At 36.5% G+C, this 13,774-nt stretch overlaps 1 protein-coding gene, 1 long non-coding RNA gene and 1 pseudogene across 2 annotated transcripts; 1 reads left to right on the top strand and 2 right to left on the bottom strand.

Moving 5' to 3' along the window:
• The first annotated feature begins 2,647 nt into the window (after window positions 1-2,647).
• LOC105958582 (pentatricopeptide repeat-containing protein At4g14050, mitochondrial) lies at window positions 2,648-5,190 on the top strand. Its single transcript, XM_012982583.2, has one exon. It carries the CDS (start codon window positions 3,154-3,156, stop codon window positions 4,999-5,001), a length of 1,848 nt encoding a protein of 615 aa, XP_012838037.2. The 5' UTR covers window positions 2,648-3,153; the 3' UTR covers window positions 5,002-5,190.
• A 203-nt stretch (window positions 5,191-5,393) lies between these two features.
• LOC148770721 (uncharacterized) lies at window positions 5,394-6,918 on the bottom strand. Its single transcript, XR_016031137.1, has 3 exons — window positions 6,750-6,918; window positions 5,804-5,935; window positions 5,394-5,689 (listed from the first exon to the last, which is right to left on the bottom strand). It is a non-coding gene; the product is annotated as an uncharacterized LOC148770721 (long non-coding RNA).
• Window positions 6,919-9,103: 2,185 nt separating this feature from the next.
• LOC148770720 (putative late blight resistance protein homolog R1B-16) lies at window positions 9,104-12,618 on the bottom strand (annotated as a pseudogene).
• Window positions 12,619-13,774: the final 1,156 nt, after the last annotated feature.

The raw sequence follows: 13,774 nt of genomic DNA, 5'->3' as shown, positions 1-13,774 counted from the left end.
TAATATTTTTCAAAGAAATCCTTTCTAATGCTTCGAATGCTCCACTATGCAGGCAATTCTCTCTCTTTCTTTCTAATTCTCAATATGTTTTTGTGGTTTACAGTATATGTTGAAATGAATTATTGCACTGTAGATATATGTCTGTGTGAGAAAATTCAACTATGATAACAAAAGTGGGATGCAGTGTAGATGAAGCAGTAGAAGAAGAGCAGAGCAGCAACAGGTGGAGTCGCGTGGTGTGCAACCAGAAGGAATTTGTGAGGAAGATTTTTGCCCAATCATCCATGGCCAGAGATGTATCGTACGCAAATTCGTCCAAACTTTTGAACATGTCTCTCTAATTCTCTAATCCAAATCACTTCCATCTTCCCGATGAACACAATCGTACCTCCAACAGTTCTCCAATCCAAGACCTAACGAACAAGACTAAGAGAAACGATTGGACTGAATATGTTGATGACGATCAGGAGGAACATCGAGGAAAGTTCCAAATTGAGGACCAAGATCGCCTCACAAGGTATTTGATTAAATTGATGAGAGAAGATAACCCCTTTTTTTTTTTTTAAACTTGGATTTTTTTTCAAAAGTTGTTGTTAGTTCAAAGAACAAATTAATGGGGGAGAAAATTCCAGTGAAGAAGAAGAATGAGACTTTAATATCTTTCAATTTCACCCCTTGCAACTTTCAATCTTTCAATTTCATCCTTTGGAACTTTCAATTATAACCCCACATGATATCTTCAGATTAAAAGACTAAAAAATCCTCACATTAAGCATGTGCATCGCACGTGCGCCGGAAAAAAAATGAGAAGATTCGCCAGAATATTCCCCTTAGGCGGTTATGTGCGTCAAAAAAACGAGTTTGGGTGTGCCCGTGCAACTTTTTTTAGTTAAGGTGGCAAAGCGCAAAAACGGGCAAAGTACATGTGGCAAAATGCTATTAACCCAATAATAAATAATAAATTATAGGGGAAAGTACAGTTTGCATCGTTGAACTATGATGTTTGTCTCAAACACCACCTTGAACTATTAAACGTACCAATACGACCCCTATTATTTATGGTCAACGGTAGACAAACTAACACCGTCAGTTTTGTTGTGCATTTACTCATTTACCCTTAAAACTAACTCCATCAGCAAATCACCACCTCTCTCCGGGCTTTTTAATTTTATTTTAAAAAGTCTATCTTCTGTTCCTTTTCTTCTTCATTGTGAGAGAGGAAAACATGGCAATACCAACTAAGTGGGATAATTACAGTTTTGGTCCCCCATGTTTGTACAGCTTTCACTTTTGGTCACTCATTTACCGCCGTCAACAAATTACACACTAATGTTGTCACATTTTAACACATTTAGTCCCTCCGTATGTTTGACCGTCAAGTAGTAACGCCAACTGTTGAATTAGGGCTGAATTTGGGATTTTTCATTGAGAAAATTGCACTCATACCCCTGCATTCTTTTAAAATATTCTAAAAACCCCTAAAATATTTTTAACCCTAATTTAACCACACTTTCATCATTTAATCAATTTGACAAACGACCCCCATTTTTACCACCATTACCGCTGACCGTAAACCGCCGTTGATTTTTTTTTTTTTTTTAATTTTTGTTTCGGCATTGACTTTTTTTAAGTACTCTTTTTAACGCCGTTCACCGACATTGTAATGTTGAATTTTCTATTTTTCTTGATTTTTTTGAACTTTTTCCTGTGACTTTTTTTTTGTCGATCAACACAATATTATTATTGTATAACAAAATAATAATATTATTTTAATATCTAGTATCGTAGTATGAAAGTTACAAACTTTTAACAAAGTTTTTATCTAAAATTCCGAGGCCTAAATACATTTTTTTTAAATTCTAAAGTTCATAATTTCTTCCCCTCATTTTTTTTTCGTGGAACCGCCAATGCATCCCAAATTTCTTCCAAAAAAAATATGAAGAAGATGAATTAGGCATGTGCGGAGTAATTTGGAAATGAGATAACCACTCTAGTACAACGGTTTTTAGGGTTAACACTGGCCGTTAATTATTATCTTTTTTTATTTGTCTTAAAAATTTCCCGTCACTGAGCTGCGTTGACGTTTTCTATTTTTCTTTTATTTTGACTTCTTTAATGATATTATTTTTCTCGCTGATTATCATCTTTGACTTTCTTTTTTAAATTATATTATACCCACTACTCAACAATTTAAATAAAAATCTATATAAAAAAATGTCAACGTTGTTAACTTGACATTCAACATTGGTCAACAACGGCAAAAAAAGATCAATCGAAAAAAGAGTCAACCGAGTTAAAAAGAAAATCAACGTCGGATTACCCGATTTTGAAAAATCGGGGTCATTGGTTAAAATTGGTTAATTGATGAAATTGGGGTTAAATTATGGTTGGATAAAATTTTAGGGGTTTTTAGAATATTTTGAAAGAATACAAGGGTCTTATTGCAATTTTCTCAAAGAAAAACCAAAAATTCAACCGTTGACCGTTACTTCTTAACGGTGAAACAGACGGAGGGACTAAATGTGTTAAAATGTGACAACATTAGTGTATATTTTGTTGACGGCGGTAAATGGGGACCAAAAGTGAAAAACGTGCAAACTTGGGGGACCAAAATTGTAATTATCCCCGACTAAGCTTTTCCAAATTCTCTACCAGCAGGTAAATTAACACAAATTTAAGAAATCCAACAAACTTCAGTTATAAACCCTTGTTTATAAATTTAGTTTGATTTTCGGCAAATTAACACAAAATTCAAGAAACCCATAAAACCTCTCTCTATTTTCGGAAGTGAAATCAGCGGATTTGTGCGGGGATTTGGCACGGGGTGTGAGTTGTGTGATAGTGTATTTTGGGCGGTGTTGTTTGGGCAGTGAAAGATTGGGTGGCAGAATTCGCACAAGGGGCTTTACGGTGGCGTGAGGTTTGTGAGAGTGTATTTTCCGGCGGTGATGTCTTGGCTGTGGAGTGGTGGCGGGACTGACAGTTAAAGAGGAGTGGTGGTGACGGTGGTTTTGGTGAAGAAGGGACAGTGCAGTTTCGATCATCCAGGTCAATTTGAAGAATTCAATTTTTTATTTAGGCACCCATGTTTTCTACCAGTGCATTTCAGTCCCCTTCGCCGTAAATCATTCGTTCAAAATTCCCCGGGAATGAATGCATCGTTTCAAGTTTCAAATTTTGGAGCGAATAAAGCAATGCAGCAAGCTTCGGCTCTCAATCCAAGGCAAGAGTCTTCACGCCTATGTCATCAAAACTGGCTTAGACCAGCATCTACCCCTCTATCCCAACGCACTCATAGACATGTATGGCAAATGCTGTCATCTGAAAGACGCCGTCAAACTGTTCGACGAAATGCCGGACCGAGATTTAGTCTCTTGGGCATCAATTTTCACCGCGCACAATCAAGCCAGCTTCCCCCGGCAAACCCTCTTCTTGCTCTCCCGTATGTTGTCTAGGGATGGTCTCCAACCGGACCATTTCATCTTCGCGAGTCTCGTTAAGGCTTGCGCTTGTTTGTCCGCCTCGAAACTTGGTCAACAGCTGCATGCCCAGTTTGTCCTATCGCGTTTTTCTGATGACGACGTTGTTAAGTCATCCCTAGTTGATTTTTACGCAAAATGTGGATTGCCCGATCAAGCTAGTAAAGTATTCCACTCAATTGTGTCCAAGAATGTGGTTTCTTGGACTAGCTTGGTATACGGGTACGCAAGGATTGGAAGGAAAAACGAAGCCCTCGAGCTTTTACACGACATGCCTTGTAAAAATGTTCACTCTTGGACAGCTTTGATATCAGGCTTTGTGCAAGGTGGGTATTGCACTGAGTCCTTTCGACTTTTTAATCAACTGAGAAGTGAAGGAATCGATATTGAGGAACCGTTTGTTCTTTCGAGTTTGATTGTCGGTTCGTCTAGTTTAGCCATGTTAGAACTCGGAAAGCAACTTCATAAGTTAGTCTTAGGTTTTGGATACGAGTCCAACTTATACGTCAGTAACGCATTGATTGATATGTATGCTAAATGCAGTGACGTATTATCCGCAGAGAATATTTTCGATAGTTTGAGGGAAAGAGATGTTGTTTCTTGGACTTCTATTATAGTTGGGATGGCACAGCACGGGCGAGCAAACGAAGCACTGTCGTTGTACGACGACATGACTAAAGCTGGTTCGAGACCAAACGAAGTGACATTTACTGGGCTAATATATGCGTGCAGTCATGTCGGATTAGTCGACAAAGGCAGACAGATTTTCGAATCCATGATTGGGGATTACGGGTTAAGTCCGTCTCTCCAGCATTACACATGCTTAGTGGATCTCTACAGTCGAGCAGGGCATATCGAAGAGGCTGAGAATGTGCTAAACACGATGCCGTTCGAGCCCGACGAAGCTGCATGGGCTGCTTTATTGAGCGCATGTAGTAGTCAAGCTGGGAAAAACGAAACAGGGGTTCGAATTGCGAATCACTTGCTCCAGTTAGGAGTAGAGGACCCCTCGACGTGTGTATTGATGTCTAAAATTTACGCAAGTGCCACTATGTGGGAGAGTGTGTCTACTGTGAGAAGATTGATGATTGCTATGGAGTCGAAGAAGAAACCTGGATACAGCTGCGTTGACTTGGGAAAGGAGAACGAAGTTTTTTATGCGGGCGAGACGATGCTGCATCCTATGAGAAACGAGATTGTGGATTTATTAAAGGAGTTGGATTCGGAAATGAGGAAGAGAGGTTATAAACCGGACACGTCTTTGGTTTTGCACGATATGGGAGAGGAAGAGAAGGAAAGACGGCTGTTTTGGCATAGTGAGAGATTGGCTGTTGCTTATGGGCTGCTTAAGTCTGCTCGCGGCGCGCCTATACGTATAATCAAGAATCTGCGTGTATGCGGCGATTGTCACACTGTTCTGAAGTTGGTGTGCAGCATTGTCGGTAGAGAAATTGTTGTTAGAGATGCGAATAGATTCCATCGTTTTAAGGATGGTGCGTGCTCTTGTCGTGACTTCTGGTAATAATTACGAGAATGTGTCGTATATGATATGTTACCTTCGTTTAAGTATCCTGGCTGTTGGGCATTTTTTCGGTGGCAACTGTTTTTAGATATCCATGTATTGTAATCCTCTGTGGCTGAGCAAATATTATAAACAGTTGAGGAAAGGAGGAAGAAGAGTATTATCAGTTTAGCCGTTCAGGCTTAATTAGATAGTGTGTGAGAAAGACAGTCGCATTGCATGAATAATAATATATATATAACAATATTATTATTAATATACACTAGCTAGCTACTATTAATGCTGGAGATAATATAAATTATAATCAAGTATACATGTGGTTTATGAAAATTATGTCATTTTTATTAAAGAATTAAATGTATTTATGCAGTACTGAATTGCAATTGAAAAAAGATAATTCTCTCTCTGAGACATTTTATCAAACAGTTGATCAACATTGAGATTCTCGGCATTTAACCCAACCCCATACAAATCATCAGGATCCTTGGCAGCTAGTAATTTCTTCACCAACGAATTTGTCACATAATCTCTCTATTTTAGTTTCTTTCTTTGAGAAACTTCAATATTTCAGCTTTTCGAGTACTCGTTTTCTGCAAATGGGACCCGCAGGAAAAGGTGTGATTTCCACAATCAAACAAGGCCCGCACATTGTTACAACACACAGTTTCTCCATGAGTATTTGACACTCCTGCAAAAGAAAAAAAATGAAAAAATGAAGAAACAGAAGATGCAAGAACTAATAAATAGAGAGTTATAACACAAATTAAGTTAAGTTGAAAGACTCAGGATTATTATGTATTACCTTGTGGGAAGTGGCATCTCTAAACTGATCATCGTCCGGCAATAAGGATGCGACGATGGCTTTAAGCAAACACCTACCTTCTGATTTAGAATGAATTTTGTAATGTCACCTCTAAGTGTACTCTTTCTTTCTCTGCACAAAGTTAATTCAAAAGAATTGGGATTATATCATTGGTCCTTGTAATTGCATATTTTCGCATTATCAAGCGTGTCTTAAAATCCTACTTAAGAGATCATTACAAACATTTGTAAAGAAAATGAGACTCAAACAAACAGAAATGCATGGAGACAGTATTCGACACTTGTTAGCAGAAAAAACAGAGTGGATTACAATAGTTTGAACTGACACTATGAGACGAATGGCAATGATGTTAGCATTTTTATCTCACTCTAAAGCATCTCAAAAGTTAAAACAGAACATGCCGCCACTTTATAGACAAGAATAGATTAAATTCACGTAATCAAATACAACACGTTTACGACATTTCATCCCATCCTTGAAACAGTGAGGAATCAAATAATTTATCACATATTTGAACAAATATGAATGTTCTTCTCACATAAACATAGAGCAGATAAAGTAATAATTGAAAACCCCAAATCCGGTTTCCAGCAAAATCACAAGACGAAGTCAAAGCAGATGACAAAAACCAAAAAAATGTCAAATCAAAATCAAGTACCTAAATTGTGTTCTTGATCTTTTAGGTCATCTGATTTGCAATCGAAATACCATACTTGCATTTTTCATAATTTTGCAATTAGTATGGAATGCTTCTGATTTATCAACTATTAAGTCGGAACTTATGCATTTTGTATTCCACTATTTAAAACTAATGGTGGGGGCTTACTTTTCTTCCCTTGTTTGAATTGAAATTCCAAAATTTATCATCTGATAAACAGTAAATTGGGGTAAATTGTCCACTAGAAAATGAAGAACAACAAATTACCTTATTTTTGTTTTTCGAAGATCTTCCGCAAGGCATGTTTGAATCTAACGAAGAACATCCATCGACAATTGAAGACAACAAAACATCTGCTCAAGATTGGCTATGGCGGATCGATCAAGAGAGAGAGAGAGGAGAGAGATGGGGGAAGGGGCGCCATCGGATTTTATGATTTAGGGATTTGGGGGAAATTTTTTGTTTTAAAAAAACACATTTGGACTTTGGTCCCTCATGTTTAGGGGTGAAAGTTGGATGGATCGAATCGAAATTAACCTTTTCGGAAAATTTCTAAAAAATTTCGTTAGTATAATATTAATTCCAATTCCAATTTCAATTCCAATTACAAAATTTTTGGAATATAACAATTCATTCCAATTCCAAAAGGCCTGGAATTTTCGGAATTTCGGAAAAAATCGGAAATCACATAAGATTTAAAAATATCAAAACTTAGGCAAAATTTTCTAAAATGTTCATAATTTTTCAAAAATAAGAACATGTAAAACTAATAACTGCTAAATTTCACTTCAAAAAAATAAATAAAAATAAACACGACATAATATCCAATAAAACTTATAACAATAATTCATTATGTCAAAATCCTAAAACAAAAAGTATAGGCGTATTTTCTGAAAATAAGTATTATATAATATATATTATTTATAGGTGTATTTTTCGGAAAAAAATCGAAATTTTTCGGAATTAATTTTGGAATTAAATCGGATCGGAAATCGAAAATTCCAAATTTATTTTATATAATTCCAATTCCAATCCAAAAAGATCGGAAAAATTCGAAAATCGGATCGGAAATCTGAAATTCCAAATTTATTTTATATAATTCCAATTCCAATCTCAATCCAAAAAAATCGGAAAAATTCGACCATCGGAATTTCGGAAGTTGGAATGAAAAAAGTTGTTCCAAAATCGCAACTTTTCGGATCGGAACCGGCGGAAATTGGAATTTCCGTTCCAACTTGCACTTAGGGGTGTGCACGGCTCGGTTCAGTTCGGTTTTTGGCTAAAACCGAACATGAACCGAATATATTGGTTTTTGTAAAATTAAAAACCGTGTATGTCGTTTTTTATCGGTTCGGTTTCTTTCGGTTTCGGTTTCTTTCGGTTTCGGTTTTTTTCGGTTCGGTTTCGGTTATTTTTCGGTTCAAGAGTAACTATATATTCAAGTTGTACAAACAAAAGAATACAATTACAATTACTTTCACAACTTACTAATGCAATGAAAATAAAAAATCTTTAATTTCATAGGAGTTAACGTAATTTAGATGATGTATTATGCTTCATTTTTTTTCCTACTTTCATCTACCACATTATTAAAACCATGAACTCAAGTAAATTATTAATTACTAAATCAATAAAATACAATGCCCCAATTTATGAACAAATGCTTAGAATGAGACAAGTAATTGAAAGATAGAAAATAAAAATTAGGGTAAAATAATACATAATATATATAAAATAAAGTCATTTTATAGTTTCGGTTCGGTTTTTTACCTTTCCACCATACCGAACCGAATAATTCGGTATTTCAAAAATAAAAAACCGTACATGCGGTTTGCTATTCGGTACGGTTTGAAACGGCTCGGTTTTTCGGTTCGGTTTTTCGGTTTTTTTGTTTTTTTGCTCACCCCTAACTTGCACCCCTACTCATGCTACAATAATTTGACACTTTTGGTCATTTACGTCAATTTACCCTTAGCCCGTCAGTTACGGTAGTGATGGGCACATGTTTGATTCCGTTAGTTTTAACACAAAATTGACAAAAATGACTCAAAGTGTTGAATTTCTGAAACACGGGGGACCGAATTTGATTTTGTGAATATGGAGGACCAAATGCAAAATCGATTCAAACTTAAGGGACTTAAGGGATGAAAACTGTAGTTTTCCCGTAATTGATTATTACCCTTTATTTGCCGTACGTATGTACACCCTTTATTTTTATAAACTTGTTAGAGCGAGTATATATGAAATACCATAACCGTGTGGAATCATTTGAGCGAGGGGTTTCAAATTCATAATTCAAATCCATTGATGTTGTTTGGATTGAGCCATTTGACACGGGATTTCAAATCCATATAACATCAGTGGTTATATGTGGCTTTTTCTCGTGCTTCGCAAGTATGATGAATCATGGAGTCATCTCAGAATGCTACCTTCTTTAGCACAGTTTTTCCTTATAAGATTTTGGTGACCAGAACTACTGCAAATTTTGAAAATATAATTATTGGGTTAAGTGCATTTTGCCCCCTGATCTTCTGACATTTTTGCACTTTTACCCCCTGAACGGAAAAAAGTTGAACGAGCGTACCTGAACTTACTAAATTGCTGCACCAACAACTAAAAAGTCAACTTTTAGCCCACACCGCAGTAGATTCGGAACACCATTTTGCTTCAATCAGTTCAAGTGTCGGAATTTCTCCAATTCCATCTGAAATCTCCTTTAGATACCGACACTGACGAAGCAGCAGTCGCTTGAGCTTGGGGAAGTGATCACTTTCACTTACCCAACACTTGAGATTTGACAAATCAATCACCAAATGCTCAAGCTCGAGAAATTGCCCTTCACTTGTTTCCCATGTCTCGCCGAAGAATCCGTTCCATCTAATTTTAAGCACTTGAAGATTAGGGAGCGAACCAATAATCGTCATAACAGGTATAACTTTGCTCCCCCACGATAAATACGAAACGGTTATTTTCAATCTCTCGAGTTGCTTCAAATGTACGAGATTTTCAAGATGATACTCCTTTTCTCCCGTGTAGTCAATCGCCAAAGCTTTAACATTTGGCATCATTTTGAGGATGGATTTAGTGCATGTAAGTTGGAGCTTTACCATGCATGAAGCTTATAATGGTACGGGTGGTTGAGCGACGAACATTTGATAGGCAATTTAGATCACCGTGGTTGATAAATATACGCCGCTGGTTTTCTATGGGAACTTGTCCATCCATGATATGTATAAGAAACTTTTCTTCTGAGGATTTTCTTATGCACGTACAATTCCCGCATGAGATCGTGTACTCTGCAACTTGTGATTTTCCCATCAGACTTCCTCTTTGAGACCGTAACAAGACTTCGTTTCACAAGATCCTCCAAATATTCTTCTTCTGCAGCCACTTCTAAGCTTCTATACACACTAGATGGTTTGACAAATCCTTCAGCTACCCATACCTTGATGAGTTTCGAGACATTGATATCGTGATCTTCGGAAAAAGCTCCCTTGTATAAGAAACACGGCCTCAAATGATGTTGCAAATGGACGTTGTAGCTCAAAGATAGTATCTCTTCAAACATCCCATCTTCTTCTTTGGCGGTGGCTGATTTTACGTTTTCTGCAATCTTCTTCCATGAGGCTTGAGTCTTACACACCTTGGATAGGACTCCTGCAATCACCACAATTGCAAGGGGTAGTCCGATAATTTCCAATTCCAGAGGAAAATCTTTTTCTTTAAACACTTTCTTCCGAAGCAAATTCCAGCTTCGATCCTCACCCAGGAGATATATCCATCTTATAAAGATGGCTAGAAGAGTCGGGATAAGAAGTCACATCCGACAGCCTTGTGGTTAAAATAATTCGACTTCCATTGTTGTCATCGGAAATATCCTCCTTACATCATCCCATGCCTTTGTACTCCACATATCATCCAATACAATAAGATACCTCTTGCCTTTTAAGCTCTTGTTATTGATTCATTGATGGAAGCTAAACAACCTTAGGACAAGATCCTGTGCCTTGTACAAGGCCAAAATGCAAGACTGGCGACGTTTTTTTTTCGCGACGGTTATGTTTTCGTCGCACGTTTGCGACGTTTCTGTGCTTAAATCGTCGCTATCAAGTTTTAATTTAAAACCCTAGCGACGATTCGGGATAAGCGTCGCTAGCAAGCGACGAAAAGTATACAAACGTCGCCAATACGGAAAAAAAAAAATATTTTTTGTGGCGACGAAAATAGTGTTTCGTCGCTACGTTACATATTTTGTGATTTTATATTTCAGATGTTGCGACGTAACAGGCGGAATAGTCGCAAATATTATTAAAAAAAAAAATATATATACGTTGCGACGTTTGTTCATAAACGTCGCTAGGAGTTGCCATTTATTTGTAATTTATTTATATGTTGCGACGGAAAGGTAAAAACGTCGCAAAAGTTTTAGTAATTTTTTTTTTTTAGTATCCCGGCGACGATATTAACAAAATCGTCGCACGAAATGTGCTCAAAATTTTTTTTTCGAATTTAGTAGCGACGAATTCTTTAATTCGTCGCTAGTTCTAGGATATAGTAGCGACGAAAATAGGAAACGTCGCAAAGATTGACTTATTACTCAATCAGGCCCTAATTAGATCTATTTCCTCCCGGCCTTCTCTCTCAAACTCTCCCCCTCTCCATCTCCTCCGATCTGCCCTCGCCGTTGCCGTCGCCGACCGCCGCCCACCACCGCCGTCTGACGTGGAGATTTTCTTCGACTCCATCAGACGTGGAGATTCAACTGGAGATTCAAATGAAGGCAATGCAAGAACAAATGCAAATGAAAGACGAACAAGTGAATCGATTGGAACAACAATTGAACGAAAACCGAGAAACAAATAAAGTTAAAGATGAAAAAGTTGATCGATTAGAACAGCAATTGCAGGAAACCCGAGCTCTTTTGAACAACTTGCTCGAGCGTTTTAATGGTGGAGTATAAAAACGAGATGAAATTAGTGTGCCTCTTGAACTAATACATTTATGGTTTCAAGTTTTTATGTAATTTTTGAATTGATGTTCGTGTTGTATTTTGATATTTAATTGGTAATCGTGGTTTTTAATATTTTTGAGTAAATATGGTTTTGGTTTTTTTTTTATTTTTTTTAACAGGGGATTTTATTTGTAATAAAAAATAATTAAAATAAATAAATTAATCAAAAAAAAAAAACGTTTGCGACGAAATATAATTCAGTTTTCGTCGCCAACAAAAATAGAACCGGGCGACGAAACAACTATTTCGTCGCCCACAGATTCGGTGAACTTGCGACGAATTAAACAAAATTCGTAGCAAATACATGCGACGATATTAGTTTTCCGTCGCTAACAATAAAAAAATAATTTTTTTCAGAAAATACGGTTTTTGCGACGAATGGGTGGTTTCATCGCCAATCTTTGCGTCGCAATTGGATTTTCGTCGCTGACTTTGCGACGGGGCATTACGCGACGAATTTTTAATGATTTGGCGACGAAATTAAATCGTCGCTAAAGGCGAAAAAACGTCGCTACGTGACGAATTTCGTCGCGAAATTTCGTCGCCAGTGTTGCATTTTGGCTTGGTGTGTGATCTTGTGATACAGTGGCCCAAGCACGAACCTGGAAATGCTCGATGATCAACGGATCGTGTTAAGCATTTCTAGCTAGAGTAGTCTTACCAATACCTCCCATGCCAACAATAGGGATGACTTATAATTAATTTCGATGATTGTCCACAAAGCCTCTCAAGTATGGCAATTAAATTGTCACTAAAACTAACAATGGCCTCTTCGATTATGTCTAACACCATTCTAGCAATTGAATCAATTTCTGTTGCTACTTTGCGAAGTTGGGATTTGAACTTAAAATTCGATATCCACTTCATATATCCGTAACCAACTTTCTGCAACATAAAAAGATTCAATCACGTCTTCTGCGTGATACGCTACATCCGTGATTCGTCCTTCCAAACTGCTGTTGAATTTATGTGGAAATTTTTCAAGAGACGCTCTCAACGAACTTGTGTATATTTTTTCGCCAACACGAGTTGTTGCTTTTCATCGCAAGGAAATGAATATATATCACAATTTACGGAACAAGAGTCTATGGTTTTTTCCAGCGAAAGGAGAGCAGCAAAAGCCATTTTACTCCTTTTTACAAGATACAATAGAAGAAAATGAATAGCATACCCTGAATAAGTTTCCTTGTTAATTTATGTTAAAAAAAAATAAAAAAAAAATTGAACCACCAAATAATAGTACTAAAAAAATATCAATTGTCAATTAGCTTCAACTACTGTTTACTTTCAATAACAATTGGTCATAATACAACTGAGATTCTTTTAAATATTATGAAGACAAGCTGTCGATGGATTCTTTTCGTGATAATTACAGCTTTGGTCCCTGTACTTTACACCTGAAATGATTTTTGTCATCAAACTTTTAGGCAATGTTTGGAAGCGTTTTGGAACTTATTTTGATTTCATTTTGAGGAAATATTTTTTGGGAAAATAATTTGAGAATGAAAATAATGTTTGTTTGTATTTTGGAAGGAGACAAAATACACTGTAGCAGTCACATCATGTTTAAAAGTGTTAGAAAAAGGTAATTTAGAAGAAAAAAATTGAAAGATGAAGTGATATTTATTTGTTTTTTAGTGAAGACATTTTTTACCGTAGCAGTCAAATCATTTTACTATAGCAGTCACATCATGTCTGAAGGAGAGAGAAACTTTTGAGATTGTTTTGAGAAAATTATTTGAGAAGTGTAATAAATATAATTTTGTTTTGGGGAATCAATGAAAACAAAATCAAAACATTACCAAACAATGCCTAGTCCACGAAATCAGTCCTCAAATTTACGATTTTTTGACAATTTTAGTTTGACCGTCAGGTTTTCCACTGATGTTGGATGGAACGGTCATGTGCGCGTCATGTGACGTCCATTTGGCAGAAGAAAAATAAATTGAGCTGGAATACACATAATCACACCTTATTCTTTCTCATCTATTTCCCTAACCCAAATTCTTTTCAGATCTCCAATCCTCAAAAGTCAAAATACATTTTTTTGCTTTCTTACAATAACTTCTTTACATGACTTCAAATTATCGACTTTTTTTTTTTTTTTTTTTTTTTTCTTGAGATATTCAATAATGACATGCTGAATATGCATTAAGATATTAATCGTGTTCAGTCACAATAGAAGGAAAATTGTTGGATGCTTCCCACAATGTTCATTTCTTAAACAATTATACAACTATGACACTCGTTGACTTCTCACAATAACGACCAAGTCAAACAG

The sequence above is a fragment of the Erythranthe guttata genome, chromosome 5 (genome assembly GCF_056151865.1).
Source record: "Erythranthe guttata isolate IM_541 chromosome 5, IM_541, whole genome shotgun sequence".
NCBI lineage: Eukaryota > Viridiplantae > Streptophyta > Magnoliopsida > Lamiales > Phrymaceae > Erythranthe > Erythranthe guttata.
Note: the sequence above shows the minus strand (reverse complement) of the source record. Positions and strands in the feature narration are given on the sequence as shown.

Coding starts and splice junctions, on each gene's coding strand:
- LOC105958582 (XM_012982583.2), top strand. CDS start 3,154: ATGCATCGTTTCAAGTTTCAAATTTTGGAGCGAATAAAGCAATGCAGC.